At 42.9% G+C, this 24,402-nt stretch overlaps 1 protein-coding gene across 2 annotated transcripts in view; it reads right to left on the reverse strand.

Moving 5' to 3' along the window:
• Nucleotides 1-18,977: 18,977 nt before the first annotated feature.
• RCAN1 (regulator of calcineurin 1) overlaps nucleotides 18,978-24,402 on the reverse strand; it is a 30,735-nt gene continuing 25,310 nt past the window's right edge. For both annotated transcript variants that reach the window (XM_028727120.2, XM_028727121.2), the window contains exon 4: nucleotides 18,978-23,127. In XM_028727120.2, coding sequence (XP_028582953.2) covers nucleotides 22,949-23,127 — 179 coding nt within the window. In that variant the 3' untranslated portion in view covers nucleotides 18,978-22,948. The remainder of the gene's footprint in view (nucleotides 23,128-24,402) is intronic.

The following is a 24,402-nucleotide window of genomic DNA, read 5'->3' on the forward strand; positions in this document are numbered from 1 at the left end:
ATTGTGTAAATGGTGTCTCCCTGACAAGCTACACATTTCCTATGTGTGCTGTCCCTGAGTCCCAGAGCAGTTGCCCAAATTAGGCACGGTTGTGGCAGAAAAGTACTGATGAGTCTGATAAAACTCATACAACAGAACAAGCTGGAAGACTGGTGGTGATGGTAAGGAACTGGACAGTTACTGGTGAAGCAATCTCACCAATAAATAAATGAAAATAAAGTAAGATTCACTAGTCTTCTTCATTTGCTCTACATTTTTCTGCCTCCTCCGTTTATTTATTTTATATTTCTACTGTACTTTTCCAGGGGAATGGCCTGTAATGTAATGGTGCATTACAATGTAACCAAAGTAGCATAAATACATTTTAAAACAATTATCATAAGAGCAATTTATATAAAGCACACATAAAATACGTTGAATTTAAGATAAAAAATCTCCCAGTTGAGATCAGCAAAGGCAGAGCAAACAGCAATCGCTGTGAATGTAAATTGTTTTAAACTGTTTCTAACATTGTATTTTAATTTGTGTAACCTGCCCTCTGACCTTGGGGTGAAGGGGGTGAATAAGAATGACAACAATTCAACACTGTTAAGAGCAGACTTGCTGAGGGTCTGAGAGCAATAATGGAGAAGAAATCTTACTTGGTAAAGAATTGATAGTCTTCCTTTATGAATTGAAGTGCATGAACTGTTTAGGAACCACAGCAGCTCGTTCCTCTTCTACAGCAACTTGGTTCACCTATGGTGACAAATCTTCTCTGACGAAATATCTCTGTAGCATGGACCAGAACTCTCAGTTTTGAGCTGCCTGCCCTGGAAGAAGAGTGACTATGTTGGCAACTGAAACCTAGATGTGGGCAAATCTGTCCATTTTAAGTTCTCTCAGTATTTTTCCAGTTTTCAGTTCAGTTCTCCACATTTCCACATCTGTTTGTGTGTTGTTGTTGTTTTAAAAAGTCCTCATGAAAATTCATCAGCTGATTTCTCCTGATATATGTATGCTTGTGTGCAGTGTTGCCTAATGTGCACATTTTTGCAAAGCAATGTTTCTGAATGTAATGCATTCAGTGCAATGTTATTTTCACCAATATACAGTCATACCTTGGAAGCTGAACGGAATCCGTTCCAGAAGTCTGTTTGGCTTCCAAAACGTTCAGCAACCAAGGCACGGCTTCCAATTAGCTGCAGGAGCTTCCTGCATGCAATTTGGAAGCTGCAGAAGCCGTGCCGGACGTTCGGCTCCCAAAGAATGTTCGCAAACTGGAACACTCACTTCAGGGTTTGTGGCACTCGGGAGCCAAAACGTACGAGTGCCAAGGCATTCGGCTTCCAAGGTACGACTGTATGCATTTTTATGCAGACTTTATCCCGGTACATGCATTTTTGTACACATTACTTGGCTGGATAACTGCATTGCAAAATTCAGAGAAGGGCAAATTTGGGTGCTTGGCTGTGTTTCGGTTCACAGATAGTTTCAGAAAGTGCAGGTTAGGTAGGTTTACCTGTAAACATGATCTGAACTGAATTTCCCCAAAATCCTTACAGAAGCCACAGACACACATTTCTCTCTGAATACAGAGACATCGAGAGGAAAATTTGTAGACTATTGGACTAAGAGTGCATACTCTTCTCGGAAAAACTAGAAAACTGTTTACATAGAGCTTCTCTGGGTGCATCGTTTATGTGACAATGACAGTCTCATAACAATTGGCCAAGAAGCAGTGGAACCAGGTGAGCACTGTAAATGGCTTCCCGGATTTACTCATGCTGAGTTAGTAGAACTTGAGTCATTTGACCTGGGCTTCAGCTGTTCCAGGAAGAAAATTTAAAACCACATGAGACAGCATATGCACTATACCCGTAAAGCACATTCAAAGGGTATTTCTTCCCCTCAAAGGATTCTGGGAACTGTAGTTTGTTAAGGGTTACTGAGAATTGTAACCCTGTGAGGAGTAAACTACAGGCCCAGAATTCTTTATGGGAAAGAATGTGCTTTAAAGGTATAGTGTGTATGCAGCCTGAATATTCAGATTTTTATTTTATTTTTTAGGGCTCTTCCAGATGGAGGTGTGTGGGTTTTGTTTGTTTTTCGGTTCAAGTTATCGTGGTTAGGTGTGTTTGACTGTCAAGCCACATGCTACAGTGTTGTGTAATGGCTAAGAGAATGAGCTGTTAAATTCCCAGGTTCAAATCTCACCTCAGTCCTGAGTGTATATATGAATGGTGCAATATTTTCCCATACATTGAGGCTTCAGCAAAGCTACCTATATTTTAAAATGCGACACACTTAGTGATTGATGCAAAAACCAATGAAGGCCTTTTGACTGCGGCGCTTGTGGGTAATGTGGTTAGTGAGGAAAACAAGCTTATTCTCAATCTTTTCAGAAGACAAGGACGCCAACCATTCAACATCTTGTTCCATGTCTATTGAATTTGCATATCTGAAAATCAGCACTGAGAATTCGCTTGAGCAGATGCATGAATAGACAGAGCCTAACAGTCCTATTGGGGACATGGGTGGTGCTGCGGTCTAAACCACTGAGCCTCTTGGGCTTGCAGATCAGAAGGTCGGCAGTTTGAATCCCTGTGACAGGGGGAGCTCCCGTTGCTCAGTCCCAGCTCCTGCCAACCTAGCAGTTTGAAAGCACATCAAAGTGCAAGTAGATAAATAGGTACCGCTCTGGAGGGAAGGTAAATGGCATTTCCATGCGCTGCTCTGGTTTTGCCACAAGCGGCGTAGTCATGCTAGCCACATGACCCGGAAAAACTGTCTGCGGACAAACGTTGGCTCCCTCGGCCAGTAAAGCGAGTTGAGTGCTGCAACCCCAGAGTCTGGATTGTCAAAGGAAGTGTTCTGTGCTGTAAGAGGAACTGTGAATGTCCTACCATTCCACAGCTGGTGCAAGTCTATGTCTGCATATACAGTAGTATATACAATATCATATACAAATATCTTTATCTAGCTACCAAAATAAGGAGTAATCTAAATCACTGCCAAAACAATGGATTATTTCAGAGTCAACACAACAAAGCCACACCTGATACATTTACCAGAAAGACTTAAAATAAGAAACCACACCCTAAAAATACCATTCCTTAAACTAGCAAAAATATTTGCAGAATGTAAAATCTTCAAAATCAAATTATCTAAACCTCAAATGGACAGAGTCCGAGTATGTGGTTTCAACCAACATCAATGGGACAATCAATTGGAACTATCCAACACTTTGTTTGCCACCTCCATCGTATGCATTTCAGTACGGTGTGGCACATGTTGGTGAAATTGTCACATATACAACACACACGTGACACTTAAGGCCAGTCTAGGTGTGATGTAGGAAATCTGTAATCGGTTCTCCCAATGTCTTCTTTTTTAAAATTTAAAAGCAGCTGAGGGCAGGGGCTACATTTGACAGACTACTTGAAAATGGGGGAGGAATTAACACTTTCTCTCCATGCCATTTCACCAGCTTCAGTGATGCTGCCTCTGAAGCGACAGTACTGTAGCCTATTTCCCATGGAAGCCTAAAAAGGACAGGTATCTATATTGCACCAGTCTTTAGTCACATTGATTGGAAGCAATTTATTAGGGAAACTGCATGAAGGGAAAGTGTTAAAGACCTCCCCTAGGACTGCAACCCTGGTCCAGTTTGGACCATCCCACAGCTACTTTTAAGTCTTGGAAAAAGACCCTGGGAGGCCCAGTCACATATCTCCCACATCATGTCTAGTTTGACCTTAGCACATGTAGAAACTGGAAAGTTTGATGTCATGGCTCATTCATCCACAAGGAACTAATAAGAATGGAAACTACAATCTATCTAACTTCATCTGTAATTATGTCTGCAGTTCCAACCTGGTATTTCACATTGGGAATAGATCCAGCACTGGCAACATACAATGCACGATCTGATATCTTGAAGAACAATGAACAAAAGCAGTGACTGCATTTATGCCAGAATAAACAGGTCCTTTGTGTCACTTGGAAATTGTTGCTTCAAACTTGCATATCTTAAAATTGTAATGCCTCAAAAATCTTTCCTACATTTAGCAAAATGGCCGCGTCATCTTAAATGGGGAGGAGTGGGTAATGCTAGACTTTGGCCTACCTCAGCTTGTCAGTTCTAGGAGCTGGTAAACCATGGCTAATGGTTCAAAAACTTGGAACCTCCATTTTTTTTACTTTGACCAGCAGTGCTGTTGGGGGGTTAGAAATCCAGGGCCCCAAATACAGTATGGCTGACTTACCACATTTTAAAGTACCGTATTTTTCGCCCTATAAGACACACTTTTCCCCCTCCAAAAATGAAGGGGAAATGTGTGTGCGTCCTATGGGGCGAATGCAGGCTCCTTGGCTTCAGCGATAGCAACGTGAAGCCTCTGAAGCCTGCACTCCGGAGGCTTCGTGTTGCTTCCGCTGAAGCCAGGAGAGTCTGCTCTTTGAGGCTGGCAGTGGGGGAAAACAGCGCTTCCCCCATCGCCAGCCCCAGAGGATGGGGGGGGCACAATCTGGGTCCAAGGAGGGAGAAGGGACAGACTGGCCGAGTCTGTCCCTTCTCCCTCCTGTGGGCTTTTGCGGAAGATGGGGGAATCCCCCCACCTCCCGCAAAAGCAGGCAAAAGCCGCACACTCTTTAAAGTGGCTCCGCGGCTTCTGCTGGCTTTTCTAGGAGGTGGGGAAATTCCCCCACCTTGTAGAAAAGCCCGCAGGAGCAGCACACCCTTTAAAGAGTGCACCACTCTTGGGGGCTTTTCCCCAAGGAGAGAGAAGGGACTGACTGGCACCATGGATTCTGACCCTGATTCAAGCAATATTTATCAACTAGGTACAGTGGGTGCTCACGGCTGACCAGTAATTTCACAATTATCAAGACCATGTGCAGTTGCTGTGGCCGGACTCACTAGGGTTGCCAGAGCCCCAGGGATGACCTGAATTCTCCAGGTTTGCCTGGAGGCAAGAGGAGGGCTTGAATCTTCAGGTGAGCAAATGCAAGTTTAATTTATCTTTTAAAATTAGGAAGATTGTGGTTGCAGCTTGCAAGCTTCAGGCCAGCAAGAGCTGGCTGCAATTTATTGCGCAGACTCTCTGGGAGGTATGCCCTTCCCCCCTCTCCCAAGAAACCATCATCTCTGGGGCTCAGTGGTGGGAGCGCAGAGAAAGAAAAAGAACTGGGGTGGGCTCCAAAAGGGGAGGGGGCTTTGAGTGCAGATGCATGCATAGCACAATGTGTAAGGTTGTAGGAACAAGCAGAGCATGTGAAGAGCAGCCTCTGCTGCCTGCAGTAATGCCTGGCCTGGCCTGAGGACACTTAAACCCTTCTGGCTCAATGCAAGCTAGCTAGAGTATGTGTCCCCTACGCAGGCTCCCTAAAGCAGGTGAGCAGAAATGGTGCTCTCACTACAGGTGGACCTGGGAACACTCCTTTTAGCTGAGGTTTCTAGCTTTATTTTCAGCCAGTGCTGTGTTTCCTGATTTGTTAGACTTTGTGTCTTTTTTTATTTGAGTGACATGCTCTCAGCGACTGTGGTTAATGCTTAATACCACCAGCAGGGTTCCTGTGACATCACCATAGGGCTCAGCGGGGCTTTTTTTTCTAGAAAAAGAGGTGAGCTTTTTCAGGGGGAGACCCGCCCCCACTGAGTTGTTGAGATTTTTTAAGGGAGAGGACTTCTCTTCTTCTCCCAATCGTCCCACTGCCGCTGCGGGGGGGGGGGGGGTTAAACTTTCTGCTTACAATGCAGCCTTCTGCCACAGCCGCCCTGCCCCAATCGCTGTGCTGCTCTCTGCCATGCAGCCAGTGGCGGAGCATATGCCCACGCTGCCCAGGGCGGGCTCGCTCCCGAGGGGGTGGGGCATGCTTCCAAAGGGGGCAGAGCGCACTCCTGAGGGGGCGGGGCACGGAGGGTGCCCTCCCAGGTGCAGGATCGCTGCTTGGGTGCACGGAGCGGCCCGAGCCCTGCAGCCAGGGGCGGAGCAAGCCACCGATGGTGGACATTTGGCACACCGCCGGCCCGTGACTCCACCTTTGAACGGCACCTCAATGCTACAGAGGTGCCAGAACACAACAAAGAGGTGCTGGAACTCAGTTCTGGTGAGTTCTGACTGAAAAAAAGCCCTGAGTCTCAGGTTGGATGCTCCTGACGTGTTAGCCCTAGGTCACACTTACCTTAGCTGTGAACTTCTAAGCTCTTAATGTTGTTTTCAGGACAAGAGCTGCCCTGCCATTGAAGTACAATCATGCCTTTATTTCGTAGAAACTGTGCATGTTGTCCTACTTTAAAGGACAATATGCCCTTTTCCCCTTGGGCAAACATCTCAAAAAATAAGAACAGTTTTCAGATGCTCATTCACACTGTTGCACATTGTAAACAATATAACAATATGCCAGGGCTTACAGTTCCGCATTTTATTCTTACATTGTCACTGAACTAGAAGGAATTTGATGTTCTGAACTAAACGGGGGTGTTTTGCCCATCCCAAGGATGTCCCTGACGTGCACCTTGACTTTCTCCCATTCAGCTCAATGGATGCTATTCATTCCTGTGGGCAACAATGTACTAGATAAATAATCTGCTCACCAAGTCTGACACTGAGTGGTCAGACTATCACAGATAGTAGCCCTAAGGGTAATGCAATGCCTCTTCCCTCCTGAAGGAAGCTCTCAAGTTGTTAAAGGATAGTCTGTTTCCAGCAATTCACACTTGGAAAACAAAGAGGGCGAGGTTCAAGAGCAGAGAAGGATAAGAGAAGGCACTGGAGCACATTTTCTCTTCCTCTGGCCCTCATGCCGAATGTGGATTCCAGGCAGAGGGTAGTGAATTTTCCTACCTTTTCCCCCTTTATGTAGAAAGGCTGTCTATGGTTTGGTGAGACAGTGTTCATGGTCACACTGAAAAAGCACCCCAAGCTAGTTCAGACAATTACAGTACATAGCAATTCTTAAACTACAGTGCCTAGAATTATTTGAGAAAGTGATGTGCTGTGTCTGTGCTTTAAAGGTATAGTGTACATTGAGGGATTTTTATTCAAAGGGTTTGGGGCTAAACTATACCTGACATTACTCATGTGTTTACTCAACTCACACATTTTGGGGGGAAAGGCTTTTAAGATAAGATCTACCACATCACCCTTCAAAGTGTTCGTTAAATGCCGCATGTTTGGCACACAACATCCTCCGCATGCAGATAAGTCAGAGAGGCGAATTCTATCAGCCCAGACTTGCCACTGGCTTACTGAAGGCGAACTGCATCATTCTGAATCCAGCGTTTATGGGATAGCCTCTAAACACACAATTGATCCCTGAAACAGCAGGGTTTTGACTTGTTTTGTTGCATTGAAACACTTCTGGATCAGGCCCAGCACCATCAATCCAAGTTATATGTCTCTGGAATAACATGTGAACATACCTTCTTAATTTAATGTGAATCAATAGTGGCTTAAAGGTAAAGGTAAAGGTACCCCTGCCCGTACGGGCCAGTCGTGACCGACTCTAGGGTCGCGCGCTCATCTCGCTCAAGAGGCCGGGAGCCGGCGCTGTCCAAAGACACTTCCAGGTCACGTGGCCAGCGTGATGAAGCTGCTCTGGCGAGCCAGCACCAGTGCCACACACGGAAACACCATTTACCTTCCTGCCAGAGCGGTACCTATTTATCTACTTGCACTTAGGGGTGCTTTCGAACTGCTAGGTGGGCAGGAGCTGGGACCGAATGATGGGAGCTCACCCCGCCGCGGGGATTCGAACCGCCGACCTTTCGATTGGCAAGCCCTAGGCACTGAGGCTTTTACCCACAGCGCCACCCGCGTCCTAATAGTGGCTTAGATAGTACTAAAAGGATTTGCCACTTTTGGGATCAGGCTGTGTGAGTCTTCCTGCTCAGTTGTTATATAAAACTCTCTTATGCTTGTCAAATAAACTTCACTTGCCACTAAACTGATTGATGATGTTCTCCTTTTCTGCACAGTTTACAAAGCACGTGGCATAATATAATTGCAAAGCAGCATAAACGGTGTGTTACTGTAGCCCAGCGTAGGATTGTGTGCTATTTATTACATGGCTGAGAGCTGCAACCTGGGAAGGGGTTGTGTTGTGGAGGTTTCCCCCCCCCCTTTTTTTTTCAAAGGGAGCAGAAGGGTGAAGAGAGAGAAAAGGGAAAGAATCCCACTCTTGTCAATCTAGATATGAAAGACTATGAATATGCCTGGGGTCACAGATGCCTGAGGTGGGAAAGGAAGACTTCTGAGGAATTCAGCAGATGTGCGTTTCCAAAGCATTTTCCTGAGGAGAAGTGGTTTACAGTGCTGCTGGATTATGGTGCCCACTGAGCCACAGGAAGGTAGCCTATGACACAGAACTTGCCTTGAGTGGAGGGAGAGGTATTCTCCCCAGATATTATCTTTGCCTGAGGAGGAAAAAACTGAAATGATAATCGGATAAGTGCTTATTGACACCTGGGCCCGAATCCTTGGAGTTATTCTCAGTACATGCAGGGAGGGAGGAGAACGTCTATAACAAAGGAGCTGAGTATATGTGGGGAAAAGGATTAACATACTACCAGGAAGAGAAGAGATAAATTTATCTGGGGCAAGGGCCAGTTCAATACATTTTGCTGCCTGAAGCAAAGCACCCCCGCCCTCATTTCATGTATCTTTCTTCTTCTTCTTCTTCTTCTTCTTCTTCTTCTTCTTCTTCTTCTTCTTCTTCTTCTTCTTCTTCACCAGTGATCACTTATAGCCGAGTAAGATTGTCTTCCAGTCTTAACAGTGATTCCGTACATGACTGTGGAGGCCAGTTCTGGATCCACATGTCCTTCCACAGTGGGGACATAGGTTTCCGGGTGGGAATTGAGCACGGTGAGGGTTTGTCAAACGTGCCTTCCTCTTAGCTTGTTTCTCCTTTAGGCTCTGAGTTCATGCTTCTTCGAAGTCCATGACACCTTTAGTAAAGGCTGTTCTCCAGTTGGAGCGCTCACAGGCCAGTGTTTCCTAATTATCAATGGTCGTACAGTGGTACCTCGGGTAACAAACGCTTCAGGTTACAGACTCGGCTAACCCAGAAATAGTACCTCAGGTTAAGAACTTTGCTTCAGGATGAGAACAGAAATCTGACCATTTTTCATGCCAGCTCTAGAATGTAACAGAAAAACAATTGACTGCCCTGGGATTAGACCATTAAGTGTCAAACTAGGACTGGGAAGACTCAGGTTCAAAATGAAACTCCAACAACTGAGTGTCCTTGGGTCAGTCACCTTCCCTCAGTGTAATCTGTCTCACATGGTTGTTGCGGAGTGTGTTTATGTGTATGTACAATACTCTATATTCCTTGGAGGAAGATCAGTATATAAATAAAATAACGTGAAAAGAACTGATAGCTGGTCCTGAAATACTACTTATTACAAAGATAATCCTCTTTCCCCGTCTGCCTTGAGCCTCAGCTTAGTATGCATTTTGTCCCAACATCTTTTGATCAAATTGTCCTTTGCCTTGTCAAGGAGAAACCTCAGGGAATTCAGCTATTTCATAATAGTAAATACAGTAAGGAATCAGAACATGTGGTCAAAAACAGAAGACACAAACAGCCTAAACCATAACAAACAAATTGGCACTGGTGTACATAGGACATCATGCGCTGTTATACATTATGTTCCTGGGATTCATGCCAGAGAACACTGAAAGATAGACCAACCCTCTAATGGAACTATTGGTACTCTAGATTGTATTTGCTTTGAGGAATGAAAACTGGGGCTGGTGGGAATGAAATTACAAGGTGCAGCAAAATATATTATTATAATAACTTACTTGTTAATTGTAATAATTTGCCTTTGGAACTTGACAAATCATGTTCTTTTAATCTTAGGGGTGGGGACTGCATATCCACAGAAGAATTGCATAATGTTAAGTGTCATTTACGGTACTTCATCCAAGTTGCCTGTCACAAGAGGTGTCATTCATTTTTGTTATATAAAATGACTGTCCTTTTTAGCTATTGTTCAATTAACCTTGACACTTAACTTTATCAAAATAAAAGCTTAGGTGTTAGAGGGGGGGAAAGATGTTAGAAGCAAAATACACAATGAGTTAGTTATATTAACAGTTCCTTCTGTACAGCTTTCTGTGTACTTGTAACAGATCTGGAATCTTAGTTTTTCATCACATGTAGATTTATCTCATTGTTCATAAAATTTAATCATTCTTATGGGTAAATCAATTAAGTGTGTTGACATAAATGACCCATTTGCTTTATATAGCAGGTATGAAAGTCAAAGCTAGAGGCAGTATCATAAAAAACAGAGCAATTCATTTGAGGAACCAATAAACAGACTAGATTACACTTGCTCTCTGCAATATTGTATTGCCAGGATCCTATCTTCAAGGCATGTCTTGAAGACAGGTGACTATTCTGAGGTGTGGCTTAGGGAAAAAATGTGGATCAGTGATGAAATAGACCCTGAAGTTTCATTCCATATTACTACTGACCTGAAGGACAGAAGGACCATAGTTCTATGGTATAAAGCAAACTGTTGCAACAACAGCAGAATCAAGAGCTCAAACTGAAATCAGGAATAGTCATGTGAAAACAGCAAGTAGGCAGGTGGATAGAGAAAACACACAGAGCATTTATGAGATCAAGGTGTTGGCATTACAATTCCACCAAATGCAAACAGTGTAAATGTGGAAGGTACAGTCAAACCTCGGTTGTCGAACATAATCAGTTCCGGAAGTCCGTTCGATTTATGAAACGTTTGACAACCGAGGAGCGGCTTCCGATTGGTTGCAAGAGCTTCTTGCACTCAAGCGGAAGCTTGCGGCGGACGTTTGATTTTCGAAAAACATTCGGAAACTGGAGCTTTTACTTCTGGATTTTCGGTGTTTGGGAGCCAAAATGTTCCAAAACGGAGGTGTTCGGGAACCAAGGTTTGACTGTATCAGGATGGTGAAATCCTAAGATTACTGCGAATAGCTCCAAATGGATCTCACCAAACTGGGTAGCAAAATGGCAAGTGAGGTTCAATGTAATGAAATCGGTGGAGGCTGGTCTATTTGGACATATAGTGCATTTCCCCATGAGCTTTAGTTTGCCATTAACCAACCCCCACCAGCCTGCCTCCTTGCTTGCAGCCATTCAGGGGGTGACCCTGTCTGTCATTGACTCTGGCTCCACCTACTGTTGGTCTCTCTGCCTTCTGCCCAATGGACTGCAGCCACCACTGAATTAAATGGAAGGTAATATGCACTGGGGCAATATATATACATATATATATTTAAACTGATGGGGTTTGAACTGGTGCTGATCTGGCAAAAGGTATGTTGGTTTAGCGAGTAAATAGTTCAGTAAGTTCTTAGGATTGTGGGTGAGGAGCATCAGTACAGACTCCTCGTGATATAACAACCGTTTAAAAATTCAATCAGGGAGAAAAGATGCATTAGGAGGGACATTAGATGTTTATAAAATTATTCACAGCATGGACAAAGTAGATAGACTTTTTTCTTTCTGTCTCCCATAATGTATTTCCTCATACAACACTTAATTTTTGGACTTCACTGCCATCTTTTTAAAGAACGAATGTGAGCACTATACAATAAGCGAGAGTAGAGGGCAGTGTCCAACTAAACAGTTTTGCTAGTGCAAGCAGTTTGGACTACACAACAGCCCTCTTTCTCCTCTTCTGGCAGCCCTTCCTCAAGCTCTTAAAGAGTGAGGGGAAGGCCAGGACAGCCAATGTGGAGGGAGAAGAGAGAGAAAAAGAGGATGTTCTTTGGTAGGCAAAAGTGCCCGCATTAGTGGAACTGTTCAGTTGGATGCCACCCTTCATCTCCAGCATGCTGGCTCTACCTACATCCAGAAAAATCTTGAATATATTATCCAACAAAGATGAAAACAAACGTAGGTAGGTCTAGTAGGAAGACTGAAAAAGGGGTGGGTGGGGTGTGGGGACAATTTTATTGCTCTCTGGAACCACCAAACCAACATTAAGAGGGCAATATGAGTGTGTTCTGTGTCTAAGAGAATTTGAAATGTTTTTTTTTATTTTGTTTTTCTGCAATCTCACTTTCTAAGATCTAAGTTTAAGCTTGGCACAATCTTTGCTGCTCTGTATCTTGGGTAATCTTATATGCAGGGATGACGCTGTTGTAAACACATCAGCAGTTATTTGGAGGAATCCAGGTCAGCCAAGCTTTTATGTCATCCATAATGTCAAGCTGCCAGTGATTTATACCAAGATGCACTGTCATTCTGGCACTAGCGGAAACATATTGCTGAGTGGGCATTAAGTAATGCAAGTAAATAAGCTTAGACACACAGCCTTTTTGACTTAGTATGGTTGTTGGGTGAGGAGTGCACAACTGTTTGCCCTTTCCACTGCAAAGGAATTCAGAAGTTGTGTAGATGACCAATATACTAACTCAGATCCATCTGAACCCAGTAAGTTTTAGAGGACTAGTTAAAGGACTGAACTATGAGAAGAGAATAAAATAGTTAGCTACCAAAACCAAATCAGTAGTTGGGAGTTTTTACCCAATTTCTGAAGGCGTTCAGTGCTATGGAAACATTACAGAAATGACTAACAGTAAAATTTGAATTGTCTACATCTGTAAATCAAATGAACATACTGTTGCATGCCACCTCAATGTTCCCATGTTTCCTTTTGGGAATGAAGCACAGTAGAGACTGGTATTTTTCTGATAAATGGTTTATTTACAAATATATACAACCTGAGTCTACAATAGAGGGGTTTACAGTGTCAGCACTCCCACAAGCTCTTGCTTCTCCCATAGCCACAACTTTGGATTCAACCATTTCTCTGTTACTCTGCCTTTATTCCTTCCCACTGTCTGTGAGTTGAGGGAGGGGCTCCCATTTGCATCTCCCGCAGAGCCCCTTCCTTTAGTCTCCTAGGAAGCTAGCCTGGCCTGATTAGCTTTTAACACTTGCCGGATACAGGGATTAGATGTCCGGCATCCAGCTTAACACTCAAAACCTTGATTAAATCCCAACACTTCCTGGATCTAGGAATTATAGGAGTCTGGCACCCATCAACTCATAAAAGTGATGTGACTTATTAGGAATTTCTGTGTAGCTGCCACAGAATGTCTGTGTAAAGGAGTCTGCATGCCTGCGGATGGTGGTGCAAGGGGCTGGGCTAGCCACCATGGGAGAAATGCAATGCCCCAGTCATTCGGTCTCTCCCTCCGACCTTTGGGCTATCCCATTAGGAAGTGTATTAGAATTCACATGCATCAGGTCATTGGGCTGCTTCTGTGTTCTTTTTAGCTGTATATATGGAAGTTCTATGTTGCCTTCTGGAATAAGTTTAATCAGCCTGAAAGGAGGCACCACACTGGGCCTGTCTCTTTCTTCATAGGTCACCACTGACACCAAACCATCTGGGCAAGTTGTCTTTCAGTCAAATTTGGCCACCATTCCTGAGTTTAGCAGTGATGAAACCCACAGTTCCCCACAACTCGGTTTGAAAAGCACTGTTCTAAACCACTGGGGATGATGCGGAAAGTGTCTGTATTTTCATCCCTCCCATTGCAAAGATCACTAGATCATGTTTGTTTTACTTTCTGTCTCTGAGAAAGGAGGGGGCGGAAACCACTCTTCCAGACTTCCATCCCTAGCATTGTGTCCTGGTTTTTTTTGGTCTGTCTAGAGACTAGATGGCAGTATGACAGAGCTGATTCTCTTGTGCGTGTTTGTTATGTTCTTTTATTTTGTTCAATCAGTAGGAATAAAATTAGGTATGCAACAAAACCTCCACAGTTTTGTTTCCGTTACTCTGCTGCTTTTGAGATGCTCACAACAGCAAATGTAAGTCCGCTGCACCGGGACTTATTCCAGGGGAATGCTGTGCTGCTGTTCCTGTGATAGGAAGGTTGAAGAAGGTGCTCCCGACACCCAGTCCATGCAGGCGCTGAAGACATGGGCTGTATATGGGTGTACAGTCAGAAAGATCCTGTGCATGGCAGCTACTCACAAGTAGTGTGCATAGGCTCACCGCCAGAGTTTGTCACATCTTGGCTTTTACTGAATTGCTTCCTTTAAAAAAACACCTCTCTTCACAATTAGGAGTGTTTTTAGTTCTTTGCAGTCATGTTCATCCCCAAATCATTTGGATAAACATGAAGCAGTTTTCCTGGCTAGTTAAGCCGCATTTTTCTGGAGCAACTTAACTGGAGTTCATCAAGCAGCTTGCTTCCTGTTTATCAAGGAGTAAACTGTAAATATATTATCATAAAGTGACCAACAGTGGATCCATGTTAGTCAGGCCGCAGCTCGCGTGGCTCCTGCCTTAGAGCAAGCAGTTGAGCCAGAGGCGTCTCTTCCTGCTCTATAATCCAGGGCTTTGATTTTGTGGTCTGTGACAATGCCCTTGGCTTCCTTCCTTCACTAGGAGAACAAAGTGCATGAGCTGGCATGTTTGGTGCACCTGATGTGGGATGACTGTATTTGCATAATAAGAATAGCTTTTAACTTAGGTGACTCCTCTTCCTCTGTTAAACACTCCTACGTACAGCCCCCGCATCCGCTGAGATCCTGAAAGGTGCTGATGTGGGCGAGGAACAGGCCAATAAGCTGTTGAAAGAGGCACATCTGTTTTTCCTCATTAGCATAGTTAGCATTCTCAGAGGAGCAACCTGAGGCCATAGATAGGCAAATTAAGTTGTGCTGGATTGAGACAAGTTGGAGGGAGTCGAGGACACGATAACACAAACACTTCAAAATGAACTTCCCTTCAAAACAAATCTACTATTATTTGTGCCTTGTTGAATAACGTCTTCTTCCGAATAATAATAATAATACTAAGTTCTTTGTGCTGTCTTGCACCACACTCCTTGCTTTTGAACTTTTTGTCTGCATACTGATGAATGAAGTTGTAATGCAACGTGGGTAAGAGATGCATTACACCAACTACAAAGGCTCGCTTGTAAAATAATATGTGCTTCGTTAAAGTAAGCAGACACAGCAGCCATTCTGCACAGATTACTGTACACAGCAACACGAGACCAAAGAATTATGAGGGGAGATTTACTGACCTACATACTGCAACTGTATTAGTGGTGGCAGGCTATAATTAAAAGTTGCATCAATGTTTCCATATGCAACACATTGTTAGAGAAATGCAGGATTGTTATGTACCGGTTATTAACAGAAGGTGCTGATGGTGGCTGATGAACCTCTAAAGGGCTGGGTTTGAGGGCTCAGTTATACTAGTGGACACTTTGTGTAAAATTGCAAGGCAGGCGGCGGGGTGTGTGTGAGAGAATTTGGGGCTCAACTGTATTTGAATACAGAAGCATTTGAGCTAAGAACTCTCTAGGAGTAAGAGGCAGAGGAGGAGATGGGACTTCAGAGGAGGAGAAGGGTGCTTTCAGACTGTTCCTATTTTGGGGTGGGATACCAGTAAATTCAGGTTGTGCATTTATTGTTGATTGTGAGGTCTTGCACAACCAGCCAGCTCCCTCCAACCACCAGACTTTTTTTTTTTTGCAATGATGAAAGTGATGAGAAAATGTGCTGGAAAGCATGGACTGACATTTACTTTGATGCAATGTCATCTAATCTCCCCACGAACAAATCTGAATGAATGCTCAATCAATGGTCAACATCATCTAATTTCCCTGCAAAGAAATCAGGATGAAAGCTCCATAAACAGGTCATCTGGAAGCACCTTTAGTTCCCATCCTGCCTTGCCTCAAGTGAAATGGGAGCCCAGTCACCACTCTCCTTCAGCCTTGGAAGGGAAAAGAAAAAAAGTTTGTATGGATGTTTCTCCACAGATGAAATGGAACAAGTTGTTTATACCTTTCTTTTCTTATTCAAACAGGTGTGCTTAGAACAAGATAAAGTTATTATTGCATAGAGGTGCAATGCTGCAAAGTAACCACATCAGCATTTCAGTAAATTGGTGGTGAATTCGGCTGTTATGATAATTGCATGTCTAGACAAACAAGCATGGGTGCATTGCTCCTTTGGCATGATTGTGGAGGCAGGCAAAATTATGTTTGTTTGGATGGGCTTTGAAGAGTAATGAGGTCTCAGCTAATTGTGGCTGAGATCTGAAGATCTGTTGGCAAGAGTGTTTTTATCTGATTTTCTGACTGGGTTTGTTTAACTCTAGGCTGGCATTGTGTTAGGCTGTAAAATACCTTGTTTAATTTGAAAGAAATGATCATCGTAAAAACTATTAAAGGAAAATAGGGCAAATGGCAGTAAATGTGAGCAACTTCTGCCTCTGAATAAAATATGTTAGTCTTATCTAGCACCATACTAGTGAATTCTTGTTTTGGAACTTTTTATCCTCGTGTTTTGTGTACACGTACAGCCTATTTCCAGCCACACCTCACAGATCACGGACTTTTGTGACACTGAAGACAACAAACAGACCGAGAGACAACAGACCATTAAGACATAAGCGCCAACTTGAACAAAATATTGGGGGGCTCTGGAAAAGCATAATCCACAATAATTTATTTTGCTGGAGTGTAGGCAGTTCATGGGCTTTGACAATCCTTTTATCCAATATGTTTCCCATTTGTAGTTATGAGGTTTGATTTTTCATCAGTTTTGACTAAAATTTTGATTGGGGAATTTGCTTAGCTTGCAGCTTTATTTATCCTGACCCGATGGCCCTTATCCCCTCTCTCCTTTCATGATGCCTCTCAAGAATCTTCACAGGGTGTAATATAGTAAATTCACCCATGGTGTTATCACAACAGGACACTGGAGGAGGAATCCAGGGCTTTGCTCAGCAGAATGTGCAGGAGGGACTCCAAATGTAGAAAAGCAGGCTTAGCACATTTTGAAGCAACTGTAGTTGCATGCAGTGCTATTTTTCTAGAAAAAGAGGTGCTGGAACCCACCACAAACACCTCCCTTGTTCTCCGGCAATCACATGAGAGGTGCCGGAACTGAGTTCTGGCGAGTTCCTGCTAAAAAAAAGCCCTGGTTGCAGGATCAACAAAAGAGGGGAGCTTCCATATGTCCATTAAGCCCAGAGTCTAAAATGGCCTAATTGTGCCACTTCAGAATTTACCAACTGATTAGCCCAGGTCATGTATTGCGAAAGTTTAGCAAGGCCCTGACTAGTAGGTGAGAGAGCTCCATGACTCAACATAGAAAGGTGCATTGCCTCTCATTCTTCTCCCAAAAACCTCATGAATTGACCTACTGACTGACTTCTCCCCCCATGGAGTTACTAACATTCCCCCCCCAACTGGTGCTGTTTCTGTGCTTTTAACAGCTATGTGACATGCACAGAAAGTAAGCAGGTAAAACTCTGGCGAGAAGTGGCAGAACAAGCTTCACTGGGTAAATTTCTTGTGGGCTGAAGTTTTGTTGGAGTAGGGCCACTAAAACTTGCTGATCTCAGCCAGTTTCCCTCCTATTCCCAGCATAGGAGCCAAGGGGACTTCAGCCCACCCCCAATAAAATATTTGAGGGGGCCAAGACCCCCCAGTTAATGGACATTGCCATTCAAATGGCATGAATGCACCATATGTGATCGATTATGCAGGGTGGATCTTACCAGCCCCCCCCCCCCCATATTTTATTCAGGTTGGCACCCCTGATTCCCAGATAACTGCTTCTTGCTTCTTGCTTCAACAACCTTTTTGGGTCCTGTTGGCACATTTGCAAACCAGAAAACCTGTCATGGACACCAGACTAGCCAGGCATGCAGTTGCAGCCTGGTCTATTGGATATAACAGAATGCTTTTCTAAGGCAAATATCAGTTGGGAAACAAATAGCTGCTGTGCCAACCATGTTCCCAGGGTCACCGCATTGGCAACCCTCAATATACATTCTCAGTAATTATTGCAGTTCTTTATTAGCTCTATATTGAAGACTGAAGGACGAAGGGAGGCTGAATCTGAGTGAAAGGTACTTGCCCCTTGTTAACCTGGTAAAGTTCATGGCTGAGGTAATATTTTAACCAGGGTAAGGGCCCTACATAGCTCAGTGACAGAGCATCTGCTTTGCATGCAGAAAGTTCCTGATTGACTTCCTGGCATTTCCTTGTAGGTCTGGGAATGTCTGAAACCCTGGAGAGCTACTGCCAGTCAGTGTAAAAATAAGACTGGGCGAGATGGGTCAATAGCAGTGGCGTAGCAAAGGAGGGCTAGGGGTGTTGTGGCCCTGGGTACAAATTTCTGAGGGGGTGCGACCATGCTCCCACATGACAGGCTCCCTCATCGAGGCCAGAGCTGCAGGGAGGTAGGCCGAGGCCAGGTTGGGCCTTCAAGGCTGGGGTGCTGGCAAAGGGATGCCCACGTGTGCCCTGATCCTGGGTTACCTGAGATGGAGAAAGCAAGAGAGCAGCAGCTGTGCCGCCCAATGAGGAGGGAAGGAGAGAGAGAGGGGGATGGGAAAGCACTGCCAGAGCCATATGCATTGCCCAGAATGCCTTGCCACAATGACAGGAGAGTGTGGTGACACAGTGGCACTCCTGGCTTCACATTTCTCTGCCTTATCTCTGCTCCCAGGTTTGGGCTAGTTTGCAAGAAGAGACTCCCTTGATTAGGCACTGGCCAGTGAAGGGACTGACCACTGTCCAGTTCAACACTGGCTCCACCCCGAGTGCCAACAACCCACGTTACACCCCTGCTTTCTGAGGAACTTATTATGCAATATGCTGGGACAAATTGAATATTTGCAGTGTTTTTCAGCTTTTTTTGTTGGTATAGAGGTAATGTTTTTAAAGGGTATTGACAAAACAAGTTGCTCTTGATCAGGTTCTTATTAAATATTCTTGGTGGGACAGAGCCTCTAGCTTATCATCACCATCCTCAAAAAAAATAAAACCAAATCAGTGTTATATTCCTGGATATTTAGCTCCACCTGCAGGACAAGGGAAGTATCTCCACTAACAAGTTTTCAGACTCGCTATTTTGAATAGAAGAATCAAAGTTAAGCATCTAGTTTTTTTCTTTCCGGTTTCTGATTCAGGAGATTTAATAATAAACACAACACAAACACATGCCTTTTTGTAGAATTTATATTATAAAGTATGAAAGTCTCTATGCACATTTGCCCATAGCAATTGAACAAAACATATAACATTGGCTATCTCAAGCAGACCCCATTTCACCCACAGGAGCAATAAAATAAATAGGCTAGGTTGGATTTCTATGCATACGTGGCATTTTATATGGTTATTTCTGTGACTGCTGAGTTTCCTGCTCTACTGTTTAAACACAAACAAACCAAAAAATCTGGAAAGATAATATATAGTCTGAGCATTTGTTTTGTAACAATCATGAACTCCCTTCATAACCTTTTTATCAATGCAAATGAAACAAGCAAGGAAAGGACCTGAAATGAAAAGGCAAGGGCTGGAATGTTCCACTCACATGCAAGGACTTTGCTGCTAACATTTCAAATATTTTACTTGTAAACTAGAAAATTGGGGTGCAGATATTTTAAATTTTACATCTCTGAACATGTGCCCTATTTCTACAAGCTGCAACCAATTCATACCATCATTCCTTTTGAATTTATTACATTTGATATAAAAATATGTCTATTTAAATATGGACAAAATTGTGCACTTTTTTTAAAAAAAAGCTGTCATAAAAAAGTACTGCAAATAATAAACTTGTGCTAAAAAGGTGTGTTCATAGCAATAAGTAGTAATTAAATTAAGATGCAAGCATGGGCAATTCCTGGAACTCCCTAGTCCCCACTCTCCATGAGCCAGGAGCACTTCTGTTCAATACTGCTCATTTACACACCAACTAAACTTGTGTAATATTTCAGTCTACTTAAGTTCACCAAGCCTGCCATTTGCTTTATGCGGCATCTTAGATATAACACTAGAAACCACACCTCTATGTGTTTTCTCATTATCATTAAAGAAAATTAGGTGGGATGCAAAGGAGCACTGCTAGGTTCAGAAGAATTATTCGATTACTAAATTCCAATCAAAAGCGGTATCCATGTACAACTACAAGAGGAAGGACCACCAGAAAGTTTTGCCATGTGCAGGCAAGCTAGTAACAAGTCAGGCATGGGGAACAGGTGGTCTTCCTATCAGCCAGCTTGGCCAATGATGAGGAATGATGGAAGCTGTCATCCAACAACAGTTGGAGGGCCACAGATTCCCTATCCCTGCGGTGGATATTTAGATAAAGAATGCACTAGAGTAGCTCAGCTGTTGCTCTGGTCCATTCCTGGGCTATCTAAAGTGAGTAAGGCTACAGCAAACCACATAGCCTTGCCTTCTTTCAATAGCAAGCCCTGTACACCAGCTGAATGAACTGACGTGAGACAGGATGAGTGGAGCACTGGCTAACACATAAGATGAGCTTGTTGGATCAGGCCAGTGGCCCCTCTAGTCTAGCATCCTGTTTCCACAGTGGCCAACCAGATGCCTGTGGGATACCCAGAAGCAGGACTTGAGCACAAGAGCATTCTCCCCTCCTGCCATTCCTCTCTTGCTGCAATGTACGATATCACATCTTGCCACAGTGAAGTATTTTCCAAGGGCTGCATGTCATAAGGTGGACTGGTTTTATAAGCAAATAGCATCTTGTGTCTTGTTTACATTCTGTATTTAATACATGACAATTAGGTAGTAATTCATCAGTGTAGGATCAGGCATAGCCTAACTTGGCCCTCCAGCTGTTTTGTGACTACAACTCCCATCATCCCTAGCTTACAGGACCAGTGGTCAGGGATGATGGGAATTGTAGTCACAAAACATCTGGAGGGCCAAGTTTGGCCATGCCTGGTGTAGGTAAACTCCATAAAGCAGTCCAGCTGACATACCTGAACATTTGGGTTCAGTGGGACTAAGGACTGCAGCTTTCCCTATATAGACAGCTTAAATCGTTGATATCAATGGCACTGAAGGAACCCTATTTGCAGGATTGCAACTTAAAGAAAATTAAGCCCTAATGACCTCAACAGCATTTACTTGTAAGTTTAAATAACCTTAAATAGTCATCCAGCTTAACTGGTCTGTAGAGTGGGTATTTAAAACATTTACAAATATAGGAGCAGTTTATACAGTATAAGAAAAAGGCGGTAATACAATCAAGATCTGCAGCATGACATCCTGGAGCTTTTTGGTTGCCCTTTGAAAGAAAACAAATACATACTGTTGTTTCATTTGTACTTGTATTGAATGGACTTCATAGTTTTTAAAAACACACATCTTGGGCAAATCTGGAATATTACATATACAGTACACTCTGTACTGCTGACTTGATCGAGCTATTTATACTATCCTGGCTACATCTGTTCCGAGAAGGATGGTACACCTCATAGTGAAAAACCTCTCATTAAAATTTCTCTGACAGAACAGGTTCTCTTAAAACAGAGCTCCCACTGACATCTGCATGGAAACATCCAGCTTCTTATAGTTTCTAGAAATGTACAAGCAGCACGAAATCCCTCATATTAGGAAAAAAACCAACAGAGAAAAAACCTTTGCTTAGACATCACAAATTGTGAAATGTTTATTTTTAAAAGCCTTTTAAAATTCATTTCAATAATCCATTCTAAAAGAAAACCCCTAGAAATACTTGACGTGGGATGTCACTGTGCAGTAAATTTTGCTTGTAAATATGGTACAAAAAAGCTTGAACACCATTTACCGCTAGACTGTTAGCAGTAGCTAATAAATTGCTGCTCAGACACAAAGCACTAAAAAGAGAAGAAAAAGCATTGTGGCTCTGCATCAAACAATGGGAAATACAACACATCTTACTTGATGATGCTTTAGCAGAAAATATTTGATATAACTATCTACTGCCAATTAAAAAATTAAATAATCTTACAGCTAGTGCAACAATCCTCCCAGGAATTCATGAGGAAAAGGCACTCCAACCTTCACAAATGCCACATTTCACATTTGTTTTCACACTAGATGTGGCTCAAGCACCATTAACAACATTTAAACACCAACAGTTATAAATTTACAAGTTTGTGGCTAGGGCAAGCTTATATTCTCTCTCAGTTGTGAACTGTAACAACACAGTGTCAGCTTTATCTGCAGGTTTCTTGTACTTCTGATAGGTAAAGAAGTCAAGGTATTTTAAATCAATATTAAATAATGTCATTTAGAATAATTAAAAATTGTCAACCCACTTAAAATGTGCACAAGTGTTTTATAGGTTTTCTAGATAAACCATGCATTGGCAGTTAACATTAAAAGGGGATATTGCACATAACTTCACTAAAAATCTGTCCCCACTGAAAAATGAATGCCAATACAAACATAATTCAAAAGGAAAACTGAGAAATCAGTATTTGAGATAATGTAAAACTGGAAAATGCAGAGGAAGTTAAACTTCTCAAGTTTTACAGGCATGCACAAAATCTAATAGAAAAAATGATTAAATATATCTTACTGTGGTTAATATTCAATGTTAGTCATACTCAGAGTAGACACATCAAGTCCACTGATTTCAATGGGTCAACTCGGGTTATGACTAATGTTGGACATCACCCTTTTGCATTAAAATCATCTTTTTACCACCATAAGTCATATACAAGCTGCAATCTCTAACATACTTACTTGTATGCCCTACTGATTCCAATGGAGTGTATTTATCAGTGAGTGTATTTTAGAATGGCAACCATGCTAACTTATGAATTGGAGGACTTTATCAGGGACATACATAAATAGGGAAGGCATCCTCTGCTGCTTTGTAACAGAAGTCTGGAGTATCTGAAAATAGCCCTAAAGCACAACAGTACATGCTTTTTGCCCCAATGCCACTATTTAATCGTTCTCCAGGACAACCATCCAGAAGTTCATTTTGGGATTGGTCTTGTCAGCCAACGTGCAGCATTAAAACAAACAAATGAAGACATTCCCTTTCTTAAAACATCTGTATGTTAGAATTGCTGCTTCCACCTTTAATGTCATCAGATTTATGATGTCATTTCCTCAATGTCTCCCTTGAGCATGCAAGTTTGGAACATTTCAAAGCTCTACGTAGTTCAACTTTGGTAAGAAGGAGTATAGTCTGGCCTTCTGGTTTGAATAATTTTTGGTTTGGGTTTTGCTTTCTTGGCGTCTTTTTTCTCTGCGTCTGCCTCACGTTCTTCATTCGTGTCACACACGTGGACAACAACACTGGGAGTAGTTTCTGTTGCAGCATGAAGTTCATACTGGTCCCCTAAAATGTTTTTAAAAATAGCAACAGTGGTAAGACAACTGTAGATATAAAATACTTGTACATTTCCCCCAGTAGAACTAATAGCTCTGTGTTGTGGTGAGGAAAGGGAAGCATTAGAGCTCCTTTCCCTGCTCCTCTTCCCAGATCTTCAGAGCAGTTGCGTGGAGCAGCTCATTGTTTATTTTTAAACAGTAGGATAACATGATCATGGATTACCCCTTTTTAATCCTGATTGCTACCTCTCAACTTCCAGTTATGAACTCACAAATCAGCAATAGTTTCTCACATCTTGGGGAGCTATGGGGTGTTTCATTCTCCTTTTCAAATTTTGCTTCTTCAGCAAGTGAAAGTTATGATTAACAAGCAAATGTAACGCAGAATCAACATATATACTATCAGCAAATTTATAAACTTCAGCTGGTTTAGATTCCCCCAGTATCATCCCCTCTATCTGAAATTTCAGAGATGAGTGACAATCTCTATGTGGTCAAAATGGCAGCACTCACACAGAAAGTGTGTGGCCTGACTAAGGGGAACCCTGACATTTGCAGAATTACAAAGATCTTTAGAGAGAGAAAAAAATCCCGAAGGTTCAAAAAACACCATATAATCCAATAAGGACTGAGACACACAGAATAGTAATAAAATACTGCATGTTTCATGGTTAAGGGAAATGGAAAATGTGGGCAGAGGGACTGGCTGGCTGGAACCCTGCAAGGGGGCAATCTGCACTGCAACATTTTGTTGCAGGCCACACTTGTCCATTAATTGTACCTTAATGTGACCATACTAGAGGCTGTGCGATCGTTCTTACTAAGCCTCTCTGCAAGATCAGCCTTGCATTAAAACACTTGCCCGGTAACCATAGGCAAGAAGGAATTCTATGCAAGTGAGTGTGGGGGCTGGTGGAAGAGGGATGAAGCATTCATTCCATGTGTTATGTTTGTACCTACTGCAGAAACTAAGCGGGCTGCTGAAGGAGTGAAGGCCACATTCACACCATACAGAAGTCATGCCTTCTGCCAAAGGATCTTGAGAGCTGTAGTTTGTTAAGGGTGCTGAGAGTTGTCAGAATACAGCTTTTCCCCTCACAGAGCTACAATTCCTAGAGCTCTCTGTGAAGAGGAATTGTGAAACGTTTCTGAAAACTAATTCTGTGAAGACAATAGAGGTCTCCTAACAACTCTCAATTCAGATCACAGGTGTTATATGTAGTGAATAAGTTCAATTCTTATGCGGCCACACCCATTACAGTAAATCAACAATAAAAGGAAA

This window comes from Podarcis muralis, chromosome 4 (assembly GCF_964188315.1).
Source record: "Podarcis muralis chromosome 4, rPodMur119.hap1.1, whole genome shotgun sequence".
Lineage (NCBI taxonomy): Eukaryota > Metazoa > Chordata > Lepidosauria > Squamata > Lacertidae > Podarcis > Podarcis muralis.